Source organism: Echinops telfairi, unplaced genomic scaffold (genome assembly GCF_000313985.2).
Source record: "Echinops telfairi isolate 266 unplaced genomic scaffold, ASM31398v2 ScPeMD7_3;HRSCAF=10, whole genome shotgun sequence".
In the NCBI taxonomy this organism is placed as follows: domain Eukaryota; kingdom Metazoa; phylum Chordata; class Mammalia; order Afrosoricida; family Tenrecidae; genus Echinops; species Echinops telfairi.
The window spans coordinates 42,426,635-42,448,691 of NW_022103899.1; the positions used below are offsets into that span (position 1 = coordinate 42,426,635).

Sequence of the window (22,057 nt, forward strand, 5' to 3'; positions counted from 1 at the left end):
GGGGCGGAGGGGGAGAATGGGGGAACTGATAGCCATGGTGGCTATATAAACCCTCCCCCTCCCCCAGGGGGATGAATAACAGAAATGTGAATGAAGGGATACAGCAGACGGTATAAATATGAAATAAGATATCATTTATCAAGGGTTCACATGAGTGGGAGGTGGGGGAGGGAGGGAAAAACGAGGAGCTGATAATAAGGGCTCAAGTAGCAAGATCGTGTTTTAAAAATGATGGTGGCAACATATGTACAAGTTTGCTTGATATAATTGATTTATGGATTGTTGTAATATCTGTATGAACCCCAATAAATTGATTTTTTAAAAGAAGTAAATAAAAAATAAATAACCCAGCCGAAGATACCAAGCAAATAACTTGGTTCCAGATAGATGGATACATAGATAGCTGCTTTCACGCAAGATTCGTTTTCAAACAACCTTTCTTGAGAACAGCCCTCTCTTTCTCCATAACCTTTTCCTCCTCCTCCTTCACTCCTTCAGGATTGTTAGGTGGGAATCCTGCCTCTTCCCATGGGAGTAAATGACGTTGTGGCCTTTAGAAGTCAAGCGAATGCCTCGAAAGTGACACAGGTGCCCCTGGGGCTCGTGCACCTGTATGGCCCTTCTGCAGACCACACGGTGCCTCCTTATGGCAGCCCAAAGCAGGATTCAGTTCCCCATTCCAGCTTCTCTGGCTCCCATGGTTGGGATCAATTGGCTCGTGTGGTCCAGATGGCCAGGTTCACAGAGGGACACCGGAGGCCTGAGGGAGACAGGCAAGAGACCTTTTCTCCTTACAGAACCAACGGGACCCTGGGTTGGTGTTCTGGCCTTTCTCCTGGAAATCTGGTGATGGTGGTAACTGTGGTTTCCGAAAGTGTCACCTACACCACAGTGATGCCTATGTTGGGGCTGACCCCTGGCTGGGAGATTGACAGTGACTGTCTGGAGGGAGGCCACAGGTGCCTGCTTTCCTGAATGCAAGGGCTCTTGTAACTCAGCAGGACTTTTTTCAGGGACCCAGGGGGGTCTCTGTACTCTGCAAAGGTGGTCTCTGTACCCAGTGTTGTGATAGCTCAGGTGAAATGGTTTCATCTCCTTTCACCTGAACTGTCCTTTGGAGCCCAGAGACTCTCCCTCGACCAGACCCTGAAGGCTCCACGAGGATTCCCCTGAAGAGCTAAGCCTGGCCTGCCATGCTGCTGGCTGGGGATCCTGTCCTCCATCCCTCGAAGTCAGTGGTTCTCAACCTTCCTCATGCCATGACCCTCCAATACAGTTCCTCATGGTGTGGTGACCCCCCCCAACCATAAAATTATTTTCCTTGCTATTCATCACTGTCATTTTGCTACTGCTATGAATCGGGCGACCCCTGTGAAAGGGTCGTTCAACCCCCAAAGGAATTGTGACCTATAGGTTGAGAACCACTGCTCTAGTGAATCTGATGTTTTGCTAGTTTGCCAGTCCTGAGTCTGCTGTTTTGACTCCGTGGTGGGCATGGTAAGCTCTACCTAGATCTTCTCCAGGAAGGCACAAAGAAGCTGATATTTCTACACTCATTTTCAGGGCTACGTGCAGAGGAGAAGGGACTGTCTGTGAACTGAGTCCAACCACCGCAAGAATTTGGGGATTCCAGCTTCTATCTCTTGCCTTGCGCTCCCTCCCATAGACCACTGCTTACTCCCATTTTCATGGGCCTCCATTGTTCCCCCTGGGAAAACATCTCGGAATGCGGAATGCTGGCCGGAGAGCCTCATTCTGCTCCGCAAGTCAGCCTGTGGATGGCATAGCCCTCGTCTCAGGGTTTCATGATCTGAAAAATGGACGTAATCCTTGCTCCAGGGGCATACTCTAAAACCCAAGTAGCTCGAATAACAACATGAAAGATGGACAAAAACATATCAGTGATCATGCAGATGACACAGGAGTGTTGTGATTTTGTTCTGTTAAACAAAAGCCGGCCCAGCAGCAACTAACAACAACAGCAGAGCAGTCCGAGCCCCTTCAAGGGGAAACAGGAGGGGCTTCAAAATGTTCATGAAAAAGACTCCATTATCTCTCCATCCCTTTTTGAAGCCCCCTCGTCACCTAGATGTAAATATATCTGAAAACTTTTGGGGGGTACCAAAAGTAGTTAGGGTTCCTCTGCATTCCCCTCTGATCTAATAACTTATCAGAGAAGAGTGAGGAGATGGTGGTATGGCTTCGCATTCTGGGTAATTGTGTTTTCCTAAATTAGGAATACTTACCAATTCTGCTTATCCCAGAAATGGAGGGGCTGAGTGAACAGATTAGAGGCAGAAGGAGGCAGATAGAGAGAAGTCCAGGAGGTGGAGCCGGTGACTCAAGGCCTACACAGAGGGAGCCACTCTGAGCAGGACTTAGCTCCATGTAGGCCAGGGTGGGGGCTCTGGGTAGCTCGGAGCCAAAACAACCAGGCTGGTTGGTGAGGGCTCCTCCCATTAGGGGCCCAGGTGCGCTCTAAGTCACAGGTGGCATCAGCAGGTGTGCTATAAGTGACATTGCGGGAGTCCTGCCATCTGACACATGGGGGTTCGTGGAAAGCACACTAGGCTGTGAGCCCACAGACCTTGCTTTCAGCCCGTCTGCCAGTAATGAGCAGATCGCATCCCTTCTCCAGGCCCCGGTTCTCTCCATTGCAAAACGAAGAGGTTCTTAGGTTAATTGCCCAGTCCCCTCTATGCCGAATTTTCTCAGCCTCACCTTGGCGGCATAGTGGTTATGCGATGGGCTGACATCCGCAAGGTCAGCAGTTCAAAACCACTAGTCACTCCATGGGAGAGAGATGGCAATTTCTACTCCCAGGAAGAGTTACAGTCTCAGAAACTCACAGGGGCAGTTTTCCCCTCTCCTACAGGGTCGCAGTGAGTCAGAAGCAGCTCAATGGCAGTGTGTTGTTGTTGTCAGAGCTAAGAACTCCTGTGTGGCAGATGGTGTTCTTGTTCAGCAAGTGCTGGTGCTCCCCGGGTGCACTCTCCACCTGGGGAATAGCAGTCTCCTCCACCCCTTCTCCGTTGACCTTGGCCAACAGACTGTAGGCAAAGGACCATGTGCCAATTCTGGGCAGAGTCTCTGAGAGGCTCTACTGCAGGGGTTCTCAACCTTCCTAATGCCTTGTGGTAGTCACCTAATCTGATGTCAATTTAAGGATTAAGAGTGTAGGAGTGGAGTCTAGGCTGTCAATCTGGAGATGGCCCAGGAGACTTCTGTGGGCATGGCCTTCTCCTGAGAATTCTGGGAAATCTGGGACTTCCTTCTTGGAGGCGGAAGACACTTCTCTCTCTCTCTCTGCTATTCCCTGGGAGACATTTGCAGAAGACAAGCCACATGGACACAACCAGACCTTGGAAGCCAGAGAAGCCACAGAGAGACCCCTGCCAGCGCTGAGATGTTTCCAATGACACTGGATCTAAAGACTTCCCACCCACTGGCCTGTGATTTTCTGCATTCGGCGTCATTGCATGTGTTTCGTGAGTCTGAAGAGGACTTTATAGATTGATATAGGAAATATGGGCTAATATCGGACTTATGGACTTGATCTGGACTGGGTTGGTATGTTTTCTCAATGTTCTTGTATATAAATCTCTTTCTTATACACATATGTATATCCATGGATTTGTTTCTCTAGTCTACCCAGACTAACACATGCCTCGACCCTTTACTACAGTTCCTCATGTTGTGGTGACCCCCTCAACCATAAAATTATTTCTGTTGCTACCTCATAACTGTAATTTTGCTACTGTGATGAATTGGGCGACCCTTGTGAAAGAGCGTTTGACACCCCCCCCACACACACAAGGAGTCCTGACCCACAGGTTGAGAACCACTGCTTTACAGCTTTCCAAAGCCCTCTCCTGCTCATGCTTGCCGCTGGGAGAAGGGCACACCTCGGTCATTCTCACTCCTTTAGGCTTGGTCCCATCACAAGGAGACGCTCAGACCAGGCCTGGAACCCAAACCGCTGTCAGAAGCTGGGCCCCGCCAAGTGCAGCAGCGTCACAGCCAGCTGGCAGACCCGGGAACGGGAAGGGATGGCAGGCACCGCGGCTCCGGAATCTTTCGTTATTGCAGCCAAAGCTGTCTCATACACCACAGGTCAGGAAGCCGGCCTCACAGACGGGCACACCAGGGCAGATCGATAGCTGGCTCCACTGAAGGAGAATCAAGGGCAGTGAGAGGGGCCCCAACAGGAAAGCCCCTCCGCTGCTTCTCGCCTCCGTGCCAGAGCTGTAGACTGCCATATGGAGACACACCTGGGATTTGGCATCGGCCCCCTGGCCTCGGCAGGGGCAGGAAGGGTGTTGGTGAGAGAGTGAACTCAATGAGAAGGCCTCAATGTCAGCTCTCTCGTGCATATGTCCACTGAGCCTGCGCGGCCTGTTCCCTCAGGACTAAGGTGCTATCGTTAAAAGTCAGCCACCCAGAGGGGCAAAAGCTTAAACAAGTTCGCGAATTCTGCCATCACTGGTGTCTGGCTGCTGTGACCAAAAACAAGCAAACAAACAAAAGCCAATGCACTGCCCTTGAGTCGACTCTGACTCACAGCAACCCTGCAGGACAGACTCCAGCTGTCGCTGTGGGTTTCTGAGATGAACTCTTTATACGAGTAGAAAGCCTCATCTTTCTTCAGCAGAGCAGCTGGTGGTTTTGAACTGTTGGTCTTGTGGTTAGCAGCATGATTTGTAACCCACTACACCATCAGGGCTCCCAGACAAATCTCTAGGCATCTCTGATTCCCATTACAATTCCCATTACAAAATTCACATCAACGCCACGCCAGCCAAACTCTGCTAAAGAGAGCAGTATAGCACGTTTGTGCTAAGACACAAACTAATGCCCAGAGAAGATGGCTGGGATGCTCATGCTCTTGGTCCGGATGCATTGGGAAGGAGCCCAGAGGTCCAGGTTAGGATGTGTGCCCAGTGCTTAAGCACGCTTTGTTTTCCTTAGAGAAAGCCAGGCCCATCCCCCCATGGTCAGCTAGCTGGACCAGGCCTTCTGAGGGAATGGCTACCTCACCTGCGGAAACAAAAGCCAGTTCAGCCAGGCCTCCTCGCACCCACATGGTCAGAGAGGGAAATCAAGGGTGGGATGAAGGAAGGAGGAAGACCCAAAGCCATGGGCTTCCAACGCTTTCTTCAAACCACCCACGCAGCATCTTACCTGGAACAAATGTGCATGTCAAGAGATAATAATAGAGAAGTTAAGGGGAAGCACAGGCTCATGCGGCACCCCACTGTGCACTGCCAAACTCTGCACGGGACCCCAGGACTAACCTCGGTGTGAAGGCCACTAGACCAGAGAAGTCTTGGGCACTGGAGTGGGTGGATGAAAAGCTAAGGCAAAAAGAAGAAAGGCCAGGGGTCATCCTGGCCACTGCTGGCAGTTTGCTCTGGGAGGACTGATTTAGCTGTAGCCCTGCACGGGACCACCACGGAGGGGTGTCCTTCCACACTCTACTGAGATAAACAGATCGAACGGTAACCTTCTCCAATCTCCTTATGCTTATCTTCAACTGGCCAACAGGGAGTCAGATTTGCTTGCGAGAAGCTCAGCATTTCCTTCTTTGTCCTCCCTCACTCCCCACCCCTCAAATCCAAGTCACCCATCCCATTTCCGTGTGGCCCAGGGGGCCGAAGGGGTGGGGGGTACTAAAGGATTTGTTCAGCTCACCAAGGCATGGCTCCCCACTCTCCATGGAAACCAGACCCCAGACCCACCTATGCACACCACGTCCATGAAGCCGTACATCCCGTAGCAGATCTGGAAGAGGAGATCTTGGCGCTGCCACTTTGCCGAGGGGCTGAAGGTGGACCAGATGAGCCAAGAGATGCTGGCGATGAGGAAGAGAGAACCCAAGATGGCGGCCGCAATCTGCACCTTCTCAATGACTGTCAGAGAGATGGACTGCCACTGGGGAGAAAGGAACGGCAGGTGAGTGGTTGCATGGATGTCCCCACCCCAAGCCCACCCCCATCCCACTTCTTCTTGCCACTCCAACTTTTCACATCCGGGTTAGAATTTAACCCAGGTCTGTCAAGCTGGTAACACAAAGGACGTTTTTTGCTGGTGTGTAAGTTTTCCATTGTACCGCTGGGTCAGAGGTCATCGTAGGGAATAGGTCCCAGGCAGGCAGGGTTGGGAAGACTTTTAGACTCCATTATGAAACAGACAGAGAAATGGGAGGGACAGAGAGAAAATGCGGAGCTAATGTGGCTGGTGTTCCAGGACTCCAGAATATTCTTTCCTGACAAACAGTGTGCATTCTAATATTCACGTGTGCTGAGAGGCTACCAGTCTTTCTTTCCCTTGTTTTTGACAGACAACCCCTGGCACACCACTTAATCTACCAATCCAATAGACCAGGAAGGGACGCAGGGTGTGGGGAGAGATAAGAAAAGCAGTATATCATTTACTGGATTTATACAAACAATGAGATTTCATTTTTTTAAGCGACAGAAAAACACTGTACAAACAGCGCCGGTGGATGGGTTGAAGGCTGATGAATGGATGAGACCCCAATCTGAAATTCTATGATCCTATGGCTGGCCCGGGAAGCCCGGACTTAAATGAATCTGAGATTGGACTCTACTTGGGGTTTATCCATGTATTCTCTCAACAACCGTGCATTGAATAGTCTGTCTATGCTGGACGTAGTGCTGGTTTCTGGAGGGAAAGCAATAAACAAAAAGCAGACAAAGCCCCTACCTGAATAGAGGGTACAACCTGGGAGGAACACTGACAACCAAATCAGGATTCATTAGAGGGAAGAAAGGGGCGTTGTGACACTGAGGAAGTCCGTGAGAGCGGGCTTGACTTCCTAGCCCAGGGACGCTAGAACTGAGAGCTGAAGGATGTATACGTAAGAGCTTACGAGGCAAAGTGATGACAGAAAGGGGGCTTCCGGCAGAGAGAACAGCATATGCAAAGGCCCTGTGGCAGGAGGAAGCGTGGTGAATGGTAAAACCCAGGGGAAGACAAGAGTGGGTAGAGCAGAGCAGGCAAAAGGGAGCTTGGGGTAAGACAGCTGGAAAGCTGAGAGCGCAGACAATCAGGAGCCTTGAAGAATACACAGGGAGGGGGTTATATGGAGGTCCTTGAGATCGGTTTCCCCTTTCTACCCCACCTCCCCTCCACCCTCCCGGTATCACCACTCTCACCACTGTATCCCGGCTTGCTGATGCATGAACCATTTCCATGGCTCCGTGGCTTTTCAGCGACTTTCCGGAAGTGTACCATCAGTCAAGCCCTATCCTGGTTCATTTGCTCTGTCTCTGTCTCCCTCTTTCTGGCCTGCACGCACATAGACACACTCAGCTCTGGAGATGTTTGCCTCCCCTCCATTCAGAGACTCTGCCCTAGCACTATGTCGCCCCCCCTCCCCCCCAGGCTGTCTTGACAACTGCCACCAGCTGAAGTGCCTGCCTCATCATCAAGGGACTGGTAGGGCTGTGGGTTAGCGACTGGGCTGTTAGGTGCGAGGTAGGTGGTTCAGATCCACCAGCAGCTCTGTCGAATGATGAGGTGGGCTGCTCTTGGAAAGCGCGACGATTTGGGGAACCTTGTATAGGGTCACTATGAGTAGCAATCCACTGGATGGCAGACGTTTGGGGAGTGTCTTATGGGTTTACATTTTGGGGGGCTTTTTTGGTAATTGGCTAATTTTACATATGCGGAGGTACAGAGGTGTGTGTGTGTGTGTGTGTGTGTGTTTATACACTTGCTTTACAGGGGAAGCTGTATAGTTTGGAGAGATTGGCGAGAGTGGTGCTGGGGGTGACAGGGCAAAGGGAACCCCGAGTCCCAGCAGATCCAGCCCCATCTGCATCTGTGAGGCAGACAGTGTGACTCTCCCGGCCTGGCCCCCCTTCCAGCCATCATTCCCACCCTCTCCGCTCTGCCGTCCTCTCATCTCTCTCTCTGTCTCCTGCCACATTCAGATGGTGACCTAGGGATGGACCAGCATCAGGTGCATTCCAGCAGCTTCTTTGAAAGGCAGGGGTCTCAAGATCTATACCTTGTCCCATGGCCCGGAGTCCACTGCGGTTCAGTGACCCTACAGGGCTGGGTAGGATGTCCCCCCTGCACTCACAAGGTCTCCAAGACTACATCTTCGGGAAAGCAGACTGCTGGCCACGTTGCTCAGAAAACCACTGGCCTTCAGATTGGGGCCTCCCGCTTTAACCGCTGCGCCACGAGGGTCCCTCCCCGGAGTGACTTGCGCATTCAAGTTTGAGAAGTACTTTCGGTTATCCTTTCTCCTCTTCCAGCCCTTCCCGTGACCGTCAGAGCTTCTCCCTGGCCCTTCCACCCTCTCTTTTTCCTTAGCCAGCCTCTCCTCTGCCTGTCTACCCTGCCCTCCGCTCCCTTCGGCTTCAAGCCTCCCCCTCGGTAGGGACCTCTCTCACCCGGCCCCATCCCAGTCTCTACAGAGAACAGAAAAGGGTCCCTGCTTCTTTTCCAGGTGGCGGCCCGCCCACCGGCTCCTTCCTTCCCTCTGAACCGCGGGGAATCTAAAGTCAAGAATGGTCCGCACGGGGAAAGCCCCCCAACTCCCTCGCCCCTGCAGCCCCGCGCCCGCTCCCGGCAGCCCGGGGGTACCTGTAGAGGGTTCTTTGTGCTTATGGCGATGACGTGGTACTTGTAGTAGCACAGCTCGCAGCTCCAGCAGCCGCGCTCGCTGATCCACTTGATGAGGCACGGCTGGTGCGTGCACTTGACCGACCCGTCGCAGCGGCACGGGCTCAGCAGCTCGCCCTGCGGAGAGAGAGCAGGGGCGGTGAGGCCAGGCGCCCGAGGCTGTGGGTGGGGCAGCACCTGGAACCCAGTCGGTTAAACCCGCACCCCCCACCACCACCCCGCCCACGGCCGCGTCCCGAGCCTCGAAGGGGGCGCACCATGCCCGCCCCCCCCCCCCCGGGACGTGGGTTCCAGCTGAATCCAACAGCCCCACTTCTGAACCCCAAGCTCCCTCGCTGTAAGCTCAGGGCAGCTTTTCCTGAGCTGCCCGCATCCTGGGGTGTCTGTAGAAACGAGCGAGATTTCTTCGTGGAAAACTTTGGTAGTGGGCTACCGAGTTGGCCAGGGGGTATCAGCTAAGAGAGGCAGTAGAGCCGAGCGTAGCGAACACATCCCTGGTTAAAGAGGGCAGCCGCCAGCTCCAGTTTGCTGTGGAACCCTAACCAGAACCCAAACCAGCCAGACTCAGCCGATGGCGACTCCTATCCACCCGATGAGACCCGGTAGAACTGCCCTGGTGCGTTTCTTCCACGGAGCTGGCTGGTGATTTTGAACTGTTGACCTTGGGGAATCAAAGCCCGACCAGCCTTAGGCAGTATGTTTTCTAGACACAGGACCAGGATGCAAATACAGTAAACCCAGGTACTCAACCGCATCAGTACCCAACTCAATCAGATTTCAACACGAAATGTCGAGAAAATTTTGCATTGGAGCGCAAACAAAATATCAGAATCCAACCCGACGCACGTGACTTTGTAAACAAAAGCAGTTCGTGTTTTTGTTACTCGGCATTGGCTGGCATTGTTAGTGCGCTGTTTAATCCATTTGCGGCTGTGTTCCAAGCGTTTTGCTATAATTTTCTTAGTTTTTGTACTGTTTTTAGATTAAAAAAAAATTGGTCCGAAGAAAGTTTTTGAAAAGAATGATCATTATAAGGAACTGGTAACCGTGTTAGTGATATTGTTGATGAGACTTTAGTAAACCGTATTAGAAAACAGTTAAGGAAACAGCAGACCACATTAGACAGATTTTTTTTGAGAAATCCAGCCAGGTCCTAGTGAAAAAAGGCAAAGAAGGTGGGGGGGAACTCCTGAAAAGCAACTACTAGTTGATTTTTATGGGAGGGGATTCCCCTTCCAAACCTCCATACCTCCTCTCTACATCAGCGTCCACAGAAACAGATCCTCAGTAATCTCAAGGTATGGGCCATACTGAAGTTGTTAAAAACTTTTAAAATGTGTGTTTCTTATTTAAATTATAATATTGAACTCTGAACTTATTTACTTTGAAATTCCTGTGTAATGTTTAGTTTAAAAAAAAGGCTAGGGTGAAAACATGGTGATCAAGAACGATTAATCCATTTTCAGTTATTTCTTATGGGAAAATTTGATTCGAAACTCGACTGCATTGCGTCTCGACGCTAACATTGATTCGGATCTCCGCTGCATTGCATCTCGGCACTCCTAGAATGGATTAGGGACGAGGTCCTGGGTTCTACTGTGTCAGCAATGAACTCAGGTGGGGTGAATGTAACCACAGGCCCTGGGAGCGGTGGTCCCACGCTTTTGTGGTCTTCTGCAGGCAGGTCTGTGAACAGACACTCGGATCCCCTCTGGGGAGCCTGCCACCCCAGGACCCAGCCTGCTAGTGGGGGGCTGGGAAGCAGCAGGCTGAGCGAGCCTGGAGACCTGGAAGACCTGGACAGACATCTCAGTGAAGCCCGCCCTCCAGCCTGGAGCCCAGCTGGGCGTGACTGGGAAGGCCTGCCCAGGACGTGGACATGGGGCAGCAAAGGCCTTGACTGAGGGTGGTGTGTTGGCATTCAAAGCCTTTGTGAGTGAATGGTGAGGTGGGCTCATTCTCCAGAAGACCCTGACGGAAGTTGACTGCCTCACTGAGCCTGCCTTCCCCTCCTAACTCAGGGCCCAACTCACATAGGCTGACACTTCAACTAAGCCGCCCCCACCCCTGCACCCTTCTGACCTCACTCATGGCTGTCTCCTCCAACTCTAGGCATCCTTCTGTGTCTCCCCCACCCTGGAAAGAGACCCAAGGGACACCATGCACAGCTCCAGCCTCTCCAACGCTGCTGTGTTGGAGAAATGGCCATTGAGTTACAAAGGCCTGCTAATTTGGGGGTTTTCCCTTTCAGGGAGCCCCTCCTTGTTTCCAACATCAAATAAGCAGGCTCAGGAGCTCCTGCCCTGTGGGTGACAAGTCCATCTTGTTGAGGGTCTTCCTTTTTCTCACTGAGCCACTATTTTACCAAGCATGAAGTCTTTTTTTTACCAGGGATTGTTGTATGGGCTAATTAGCCGTTATATTCCTTCTCTCTGGATACATCAATCTATCTATATCTGTCTGTCTGTCTATCTATCTATCTATCTATCTATCTATCTATCTATCTATCTATCTAAGACGTACTGCCTTGAAAAACCCTGAGGGGGAACGTTCTCCCCTGTCCTATAGACTCAGGACCAACTCAGCAGCAACAGGTTTTGGCTTTCTGTGTTTTCTGTTTCCTCTTTTTCTTTCTCTCCCCGTCCAACTGCTGCTGTGACTTCCAGATGGCTCCAGTGCTCCTCCTCCCTGACTTGTCCAGGTTGAACTCTGTTTCCCTCGCTCAGTGAGTGCCTGGTGCTGAGTTAGAACCCGCACACCTCATTGTTAAGGGCTTGTTCTAGTGCCTGTCGGCCCCAGCAGAGGAGGCCTGGAAGGCAGGAGTGAGGTGGGAGTTGCCTTTATACTCTTTCCCCAGTGCCTACCCAAAATCACACAACACGCATTTTGGGTTTGAATCATGTATGGATTGAAAGGTACACACCACCACCACCACCACCACCACCACCACCACCACCACCAAATATACTGAAGTTTTTATCCCTGACCCAGTGGGTGTTATCTGTGGCCCAGAACATACATGTTTATTAATGAGGCCCTATCACAGTTGAAGGGGTTCTAAGCTGAATCACTTTCTGGGTTATAAAACTAGCAGAATTCTCTCTCTCTCTCTCTCTCTCTCTCTCTCTCTCTCTCTCTCTCACACACACACACACACACACACTTCCATGTGGGGTGGAGGGGCGGGAGACACCAAATGAAGTCAGACAACAGCACAGATGGATCTATAAGCTCCTAAACACCAAGAATTGCTGGAAGCCCACGCCTCCACCCTCCCTCTGGGCTGCTCCCAGGCTGGCCAAGTGGAGGTCTCCTCTGGCCTCAGGCCTCCACGTGCGGGGGAGAAATGCCCTGAGCGTGCCTGTGTAAAACCTGAAACTCCTATCCTTTATAAAAACTCACTTGGATCACAAACCAGACTTCAGAGTGAATTCTTTTCTCCCACGAAGCCAAGGACCGAGGCATTTCCACCTGAGAAACCTAACATATAGTCTAGTTCTGTGACTCACCTTGCGTCTTTTCAGCCCTCTGCTGGGAGGTGTGGATCACGGTATTGGGTGACCCCATTGGCTGAATTAAGCTCACCTGGCCCAGATTGGGGCCCTCCCAGATGTACCGCCTCTTCCTGGCTCAGAGACTGAATGTGGCGCATGCCCAGTGGACACCCTGGTCCCTGTTCTGACTACCTAGCAGTTCTTAAAAGTCACCTACTGTGGCATGTTCTCTCACAGCAGCCCTCGGTAGCTAAGACGAGTAAGGAAATGAAAAACCTAGTGGCCACTCAGGTTCCTTGCCTTTAGGGTCCCTGTCATGACCTGAAGGGACAGGTTGAACCTGGCTATTCCACAGGAAGAGGAGCCTTGACCATCCTCCTGACCTTGGGCCCCAGCTCCTCCCTCGGAGTCTGGCACTAGTAAATGTGTGTGTGTGTGATGAAGGAGCCTGGCGTGTAAGTGTTCAGACCCTCGCCCCAACACCTCGTCCTCGGGAACCCTCCAAGCTCCTCTACCTGCTCCTCCAGTGGTGCCTCCAAGTCCTCCCCCAGGCCCCCCACCTTTGTCCCAGAATCCCTACACCCAGGCCCCTCACATAGGCAATCTCATACCCATCTTTATATCCCTCGTGCCTGCTACAGTGTCTGGTGGTACAGCAAGACCCTCAGGCCAGCACTGGTGACCAAATGCCTACATTCTTTGATAAATAAGAGACTTTGCTCCTCCATCCAGCCTGGGAGGCTTTTGGGAAGGCTAGGGCTGCTCACAGGGCACTGGGTGCTCCCGGAACCCAGCAAGGCCTGTCTGGAGCCCTTGGGTGTGGAGTAGCAACTGTGCTGCTCTAAGACAGGCAGAAGAGGGGGCAAGAGGGGCGGGGCCCAGGAGAGGAGGTGATGGAAAGGCAGAAAGCCCTTATTATTCAAAGCAGCATTTCCTAGGCTCATTAATTCTAATAGGATGAGCTGGGTTTGATTAATCGGGTTGTTAAGCAGCCGTGTCAAATTGCCGATCAGGTAGGAGACCTTACTTCCGGTCCCTGGCAACCATAGTGAGTGACAGCAAGGGCTCAGCTCCCTGCTAGCCCATCAGGAACCTCGAGGCAGGCAGCCGCATCCACAAGCACCACGGATAGGGGCAGAGCTGTCCTAAGACCCAGGCTCTGCCTTTGGCTCTGAATGGGCTGTGGGACCAGCCCTGGGTCAGGGGAGCCCTCAAGCCTCAACAGGCAAGCTGAGAAAGGGCCCTGGCCTGGTCTGAGGCCTGGTCGTTCCTGGAGCCCCCTGGATCCTGGGGCTGGACACAGCAACAAATCTCAAAACAACAAACCACCTCACTGCCATGATGTAGATCCCTCCTCTCTACAGGAGCAGAAAGCTTCATCTTTCTCCCATGGGTTCAAACTGGTGACCTTGTGGTTAGCAGCCCAATGCATAACCCCCTAGGCTACCAGGGCTCCTATTAGCAAGTAAACTGTTAGAAAGGGTGATCTCGTGGATCACAGCCCAACTCATAACCACTCGAGGCTTGTCAGAAAGGTTGATGTTTCAGGAAGAAAGATATTTAGAATTTTAGAGCGGGTAAAACCAGAAAGGAGCGATTTGAACTTTAGGTTTTGTGTAAACTTTGTATTAGATGATTTCATAATTTTTTAATGCACATTTGGGGAGAGCGCTGTCATTTTTCCACCATTGAGGGTTTCACAAAAGTCTCACCTGCCCCCTTCTGCACTGGGCAGACCTGTGTGTCTTTCAGAACAAGAGAAGAGGAGCTGAGCCACAGCCATTCAGCTGCAAGTTTGAGGGAATGACCTTGATCAGCCACCTAAACTCCCCTAAGCTCAGAAAGCAGGGCGTGGAAGCCTCATGGGGTAAATTTTCCTCAATGTGAGAGAGTCTTTGATGTAAGGACTAAATCAAAGTCAGTCTGTCACCTGGACAGGATGAAAGCCAGGTCTTTCTGACGTCAGACTCATCAGACTCAGAGCCTCACCTCCTCCCTGCGCACACAGTGCTTCCTGCTCCTGCTGTCCCACCTGCAGCTGCAGCTCTCATGGATATCGGACTGCTCCTCTGCCTCCAGGTCCTGCCACTCAGCTCCACGCTTCCGGGCCTCCCGCACTCCCTTAGGGCTCCCACTACAGACTCAGTCTGGAAGTTGAGCTGCTCCTGCTTTCCCTATAAAGGAGCCCTGTGGTGCAGTGGTTATGAATAGAGCTGTGATTGGCATGGTTGGCAGTTCAAAGCCACCAGCAGCTCAGTGGGAGAAAGAGTGGGCTTTCTACTCCTGTAAACAGCTACAGTCTCAGAAACCCACAGGGGGTCGCTATGAGTCCCCATGGCCTCCATGGCAGTGAGTTTGGGTTTTGCTTTCCCTAAAGAGGTGCGTATGTCATATGTGCGCAGTAAAAGGTGGCTTTACTGGCTGGACAGGACCAGAGCCTGGAAAAGCGCCCATGACCCAGCCCCGGAGCTCCAGCCTTTGGACCTGTAGGATTATTATGATCATGTCCGCAGGGCTCAGTAAACTCAGTAGATCAAAGGGACTAATTAAATGCAAAGGGTGCCAGATATTTCCTCACGGATCTGCTCAGAGCTCTCCGGCTGAGATTTCCCTGGGGATGACTGAGGCAAAGCAAAGCAAACCTCATCAACCTACTGGACACTGCAGGCAGGGAGCTGTTGGTCTTCCCAAACAGACTCCGTGGGCTGAACAAGGAGCCCTGATGGCGCTGTTGGTTAAGTGTTGGCCTGCTAACCGCAAGGTCGGTGGTTCAAGCCTCCCAGCCTCTCTGAGGTAGAAAAAAGAGACTGCCACCCCCATAAAGATGTACAGCCTCAGAACCCCTGACTAGACTGGATGGCAGTAGGTGCTTGCGGCTGAGGCTACATTTCCTTGTCTTTCTGCTGGGGTAATTCTTCCCTGAGGGTGTTGATAAGGATGAATGAGATCATGTATACCAGGAGCCTGACACAGGACTGATCCCCCTGCTAAAACATTACATCGCCGACTCCCATTGCTCTCAGGACTTTCGTCTCATCGTTGTGTTTTGCTTTTGTTTTCGGATAGACCATTCATTGTGATCCAGAGGGTTTCATGGACCGTTTTTGGAAATCTCCAAGCCAGGGGCACAGTACCCAGTGAAATCACTCACTACAGATTAGTAAGAGCAAGCACACACGCACGCACACAGGGGTTGGCCTGACTTATTGGGTAACCTGTCCCAGCCAGGACTATCCATCTGAACAACAGGCTCTGATTCTATAGATCAGTCCTATGGGATTGGGGGTCAGACAGATGCCAGCCAGACCAAGCAGCAGTCTTGGCTGGGGTGAAAACGTGAAATCATACTCCAGAATCAAACACGAGCACACCATTTATGTTGCTACTTCATAACTGTAATTTTCCTACTGTGATGAATCGGACAACCCCCATGAAAGGGTCGCTCGACCCCCAGGTTGACAACCGCTATTCTAGACCTTGGCCGAGGCTGATTTGGGGGAAGAGGATGGATTCTCCCCCACCACTAATGCCATAGCAAGCCACAGGTGCAGGGCTCCAGCTGTTTCTCCATCCACTTATTTCATTCTGTGTATTGTAGATTGGTATCGCTTCTCGGCCTTTTGGCTAAGATCAAGTGTAGTACTGTAGATTGGTTTCATTCCCCTACTCACTTCCCCTCACGTGCCCCCCACCCCCAAAATCTGAAAAACCTGTTTCCGGAATTCTTAGGTTACCTGGTTGCCATAGCAGTAGCAGGTAAAACCAAAGACTTCTTCTTCTACCTACATAGGCACCCGACATCCCTACCACTGAGCAGAAAGAAAGAAGTACAGCCCAGTTCAACAGAAAAAGGCCCAGCTGCGGTTTGCAGTTCTGAGAGATCAGAACAAAGGAGATGAATAAAACAGCAGCCACGAGAAGCAATCCAGAGACATCTTGAGCTTGACCTCAGACATTGTCTGGCTTTTCTTTTTTCTTTTTTAATCTGTTCCATCCTGAGCAAGTTTCTTAGCATCTTTGTGCTCATTCATCACTCTTTTATTCTCTATTTATCTACTATGTTCTATTCTAGATGATAGGATGCAGCCGAGTATGTGGGGTGGGTGGCTGGGGGGAACAAAATTCTGTAGTGGAGAGAGGCAGACAATAAGATGACCAAGTACACGGGAAGGACCTAAAATGCTTTGGAGAGGAATGAAGCAGGGAAAATGGAGAAGAAAGCTGATGGTGCCCGGCTATCAAAAAGTATAGCGTCTGGGGTCTTAAAGGCTTGAAGGTAAACAAGCAGCCATCAAGCTCAGAAGCAACAAAGCCCACATGGAAGAAGCACACCAGCCTATGCAATCCGGAGGTATCGGAGGGATCAGGTATAAGGCATCATCAGAACAAAAAATCTTACCATAGTGAATGATGGGGGGAGTGTGGAGTGGAGATCCAAAGCCCATGAGTAGGCCACTGGAGATCCCCTTGCAGAGGGGTCTCGGGGAGGAGATGAGCCAGTCAGGGTGCGATGTTACAACGATGAGAAATGCAACTTTCCTCTAGTTCCTAAATGTTTCCTCCCTGCTCCCACTACCATGACTCGAATTTGACCTTGCAAGGCTGGCTAGACCAGAGGATGTACACTGGTACAGATAGGAACTGAAAATACAGGGAATCCAGGGCAGATGAGCCATACAGGACCAGTGGTGTGAGTGGCGAAACAGGGAGGGTAAAGGGAGAATGGGTAGGAAAAAGGGAACCGATTACAAGGAACTGTGTGTGACCTCCTCCCTGGGGGACAGACAACTGAAAAGTGGGTGAAGGGAGACATGGGGCAGGGCAAGATATGACAAAATACCAATTTATAAACTATCAAGGGCTCATAAGGGAGAGGAGAACGGGGAGGGAGGGGAAAAATGAGGACCTAATGTGGGGGGTTTAAGTGGAGAGAAAATGTTTTGAGAATGATGTACAAATGTGCTTTATACAATTGATGTGTGTATGGATTGTGATAACAGTTGTACGAGCCCCTAATAAAATGTTTAAAAAAAAGAAAAAAAGAAATACAGTAGTCCATAAACAGGAAGACAGGAGGAATCAGCTGCGGTGGGGGAGGGTCGGGACCCAGAAGACTAGTATCTGCTAACTTCAGGAGACCAGGTGATGATTTCCTGACTACCTGTGAAGAGGTCAATGCATCGTGGTATCAGGGTCAAGAAAAATAATACTTCGTAAAGACTTTGCCAGCAAAGGTTGTGGAGAGAGGAATAGGAAAGGGTGTGACTCCCACTGCCCAGAGGATGATCAAATCAGCTTCCAGTCTTATCTGTGGGAGGCAGGCTTGTTGGCAAGATGGCCTCCCAAGGCCCCCTGACCCTAGAATCCATTATTGTACACAGATGAGCCATTCTGAATCCTCTGCATAGTGTGTCAGGCTGTGTATGGGCAGCTCTTTGTTTTCCGGGTAGTGTCCTTTCAGCTAGTCCTTTAAGCTCCACCGTCTATCGATGCCATTTACCAGGTCCTGTCTCAGCCCAGCCTCACTTCCTCGCTAGATGGTGCCAAGACAGTCACAGTGTGTCACTACTGACAGAATAAAATAAAGAATCGTTACAAAGATAATTTGGTTTTTAAAAACAACATTTAAGACTTTAATGAGCAGTAGTTATCTGCACTAAATCCAATTAACCACATAATTATTTCTTTCTCTCTCTCTACTCTCATACTAGCAGCTTACACACAGAGAGAGAGAAAGAGAGAGAGAGAGAGAGAGAGAGAGCATCACCTACCTCCACCTATGTTCTTGAAAATTGTTTCAGCTTTCCTGCTTATTGAGTCAAAAAGAAAAAATACTAAGAATGCAGAAAGCGACAAGGAAAACAAACACACAGAGCCAAACCAAACCTTCCAAACCATGTTTTTCTCTTTCTTTTTCATTTCACAATAATTATTTGATTATTCCTGCAGTGCTTTGCGCCCTGTAATTTAACTGGTATAAGACAAATGTTATCTACTCGCTCTAACTGCCTCTAAATTTACTCAACTGGTACTAGAAAGAAGAACGGAACCTCACAATAATTGAATTTAAATAACATCCAATTCTGTGAAGTCAAACATGATCTGCCTAATAAACAAACCGGGCCATGCAAGGGCTGGCGGAAAGGTCATATTTTTTGTGCGTATCCATAATCATCTCTGTATTTCTAACAACCTAAGTGTACAATATTCCATCCATTTATCATCCGGGTAAACTCATCATTACCATCACCATCCTCTTTGCCAAAGAAGTACAGGGCAATGTTGAGTGCTGCTAGGTTCTCAGGCTGGCTCTATAGGAATATGTCATGTAGACTAACCTTGATGGACCCACATGGGGCTATTTGCATACAGCGGCTGGGCCTGCTTCCAAAGTTCCAGCCTGCCAATTCCATGGCCGTCGGGTTCACATGTTCTCTCCCCTCAGGAATCAGGCAAATCAAGAGCCAATCCTCACTTGCTCGCTAGGGTCAGCTCTCCATGCTCCCTACACATTGGCAGCGGCAAACTCAGTCTCAGTTTTGCAAAATCCTTGACATATTATTTGAAGGGATGATGACGAAATTCTGCAAAAGTCACTATAATTAATGTATCACGTGGTGTGTTTAGGGGAAACAGCAGATGTGAGTGCTATGAGGTGCTACTTCCTAAATGTCCCCACCTACCGCCTTAAGCGCTTCAAACCAGCCCTCTGTAATGGCAGACTCTCACAATGGGAAAAGGAAGGCATTTCAGGGGTGCCAGTCCCAGTTCTGTTGCTGTCTCACTGAGTGATCTTGCCTTTAAGCTCCCTGGGCCTTGGCTCTAGAATTTAGCCTGTATGTGACACACCTCGTTGGTTTATTAAACTGGCAAAACCCTTTAAGCTCACCCTTAATCATAAGGCTTAATCTAAGAACAATTAGTTCTGATGATGTGGACCTGCTCGATTTCTGCCCCATGAAGTGCTCACTGAGGCTATGGGTGCTATAGCAAAGTGTGGTGAGAAAGTCAGGGGTGCCATTTCTTGTCTGGGGTCTTAATGCTTATCTTAAAGCAGCTGCCATCTAAGTAAGGTGTCAGCTAAGGCCCTACCGAGGGAGCATGCCAGCCTATGTTTTCCAAGGACTATTAAAAATAAAATCTATGATCAGAGGCCTGAATTGTATTACAGCTTAAATTCTGAGCACCCAGTTTGCAGAAGGTTGTGGATAACAAAGTCCCAGATCCATTTATATAGTCTCCATGTAGATTAAATGGATTAATTAAAGTGGATTAACATTAAACTTTGCCCTATTATCTCTCTCCCCTGGCCAACCCGGGGAGGGTCAGTGTCCCTTTGGGGCTTGCCTGGGAGTGACCTCGATGGAGATCACTGTACTAGGATCCCATGGTCATGAGTCAGGCCGTGACTGCCTCCCGGAAGCCCCTGGGCCACTGTAAGCCTTTCTGTCTAACATGGTATTTGTGTCACAATCACAGCCCCGATCCCACTTCAGGAATCCCACCAGGTAACTGGGATGTGTTGATCTGCCACCAACTAGGCTTTTGGGATGGTTTTCTTTGACCTCCATCTCCCTTTCATTGCTGTTTCTCAGCAACCCCTTGAACACTGAGTTAGTTAATTGTGCCAACCCGGCCAATAATCACATGTGGGGCTAATTGAAAGGCGGAGGGATAAATGGGTAGTGAGCCTCGCCTTTTTAGTTCTCGGGACTCTTGCTTTGTGATGGTCGCACCGGGTGCAGCTGCCTTAGCAGTTCCCTGCTTCAGCTTGCAAGATTAACTTCCTACAAGACATCCCCAAGGAGAAGCCACATGGACCTATCCCGATGCAGCCCTGGGTGCTGGAGCAGCCGTGTGGAGACCCCTGCTAGTGCTGAGATGCTTATTCGTTCACTGACTCAGCTTTCCTCCTGCAGTCGGTGTCATTGCCTCTGTTTTGTGAGGTGGTGGAGGACTTTGTGGACTGGTGTTGGGTTAATGGGTTGATGTTGGACTTGTGGGCTGGGGCAGCATTGGGTTGGGCTGTTTTCGTGATGCACATTTTCTTTACATAAAACTCTCTCTTATACATGAGTCGCTGTGGATTTGTTTCTCCATAGTACCTAGACTAATACAACCACCATTAGGACCGTGTGCCGATGACCTCCCACTTCAGGATGATCTGTCTCTCTAGTTGTCTGTCCTTGTCCTGTTCAAGGTTTAAGAGATGTGCTCTTGAAATAAAAATTGTACATGGTAAAAGCTCTAGGCTGCGGCAGCAGAAATTCGGATTCCAAGTGGACTCAATCTTGGCCTCTTGACGCAAAGGTTGGCACTTACTCATTTTGTGACGCCTTAGACCGGATAGTCTTTAGCAAACCTCTTGCTTCCCACGTTACTCTAAGACTCAGTAATACAAAGATACACAGATGGCTATGACTAACTTGTATTGATCACTTACCGGGAGGAACCCTAGTGACGTAAGGGATTGCCAACCCCACCAGTCACTCCTTGGGAGAAAGTTGAGGCTTTCTGCTCCCATAAAGATGTATGGCCTCAGAAACCCACAGGGCACACTTCTCCTCTCTCCTATAGGGCTGCCAGAAGTTGGAATGACTCCGGGGCAGTGATTTTAGTTTGGGGTTTGGGGTGCCATGTGCCAAGCTTGGCTGCTGGATTTAAGTCCTGGCTCCTTCCCGGATTAGGTGAGGGATGCTGTGCCAGTGAGCCTCGCCAAGTCCCAGTCAGTTCATCTGTAGCCACACGATGTTACCAGCACTACGGATGCTTTTAGTGCTTCACTCCCACCTTGCAGTTACTGTGCGTATGCATGTGGCCAGGGAGGGCTCTAAGGTCCTGACACCTGTGTGGGGTGTAGCCTGGGTCGTGGGGCTTCTGGCCCCAGTGAGCCCAGTTTAGAATCCTTGATCTGCTGCCAGTCAGACCTGTATGCGCCAGTGCAGCTTTCCTCAGAGGTAAAATAGCGCCCACGAGCTTCCTGCCTTGCCAGCTTCTCTGGAGGATTAAATGACATCATGCATTTTGGAAAATGCTTAGGACACTGCCTGACACGTAGTGTGCTCATTATGGTGTGCTTATATTGCCTTTTATGTACTCATCTCTCCTTTCTCAGTTCTCATGTCTTAAAAAAAAAATCAGGTTGGCAGAGGATGCAGGCTCTCTGTGGACCAGGTCTCTCTGCTTTTTTACCTTACCAAGCATCTCCCTTTGTGGCTTTGGAGCTAAAACTCCTTGGTCTGACACCTGTGAGAAGATGCCTGGGGACCTAGTGATATCGTGATGAAGGATAATGGTCTCCAGGTCTGCTAACTGTTCTGGTATTTCCCAGGGGTGGGGGTGAGAGTGGGCAACAAAACAGGCTCTACCTGCCACCTCCGTCTCTATTGAGAATCCCAGCCTCCCCAAGCCTGTTTTCCTCACATGTGCCAACCTCCAGAAATAGGGATAAAACTAACAGGATTAGGCGGTAGTTTGTGGCACTATCAGTTAATCACTCAACTCCTCACTGAAAGGTTGGAGGCTCAAACCCACCCAGAGGCCAGGTGTGGCCATCTGCTTTGGACAGGTCACAGTCTGGAGAATCTTCTGGAACATGTTCGACTCTGCACACACAAGTGGCTCTGAATCCAAGTGACCTCAGAGCAGCGGGCTTGGGTTTGTTTACGCCAGGCCTTCAAATTTGGGATAGTTAAAGTTTATTGTGCCAACCTGGCCATGTGGGGTTAATTGAAGGGCGGAGAGATAAATGGCTCGGTGACCCTCACCTTTCTAGTTCTCCGGTCTCTTGCTTTTTGATGGTCAGACCAGGGTGCAGTTGCCTGGCCAGTTCCCTGCTTCAGCTGGCAAGGCTCACTTGCTGCAAGACATCCCTGAGGAGAAGCCACATGGACCTACCCCAATGC

At 50.4% G+C, this 22,057-nt stretch overlaps 1 protein-coding gene across 1 annotated transcript in view; it reads right to left on the reverse strand.

Annotated features, from left to right (window-relative positions):
• Positions 1-22,057, reverse strand: part of MARCHF4 (membrane associated ring-CH-type finger 4) — a 126,561-nt gene that overhangs the window by 21,745 nt on the left and 82,759 nt on the right. The window contains exons 2-3 of the mRNA XM_004701594.3: positions 8,620-8,775; positions 5,739-5,931 (exon numbers count right to left, since the gene is read on the reverse strand). Of these exons, the coding sequence (XP_004701651.1) occupies positions 5,739-5,931; positions 8,620-8,775 (349 nt within the window). The remainder of the gene's footprint in view (positions 1-5,738; positions 5,932-8,619; positions 8,776-22,057) is intronic.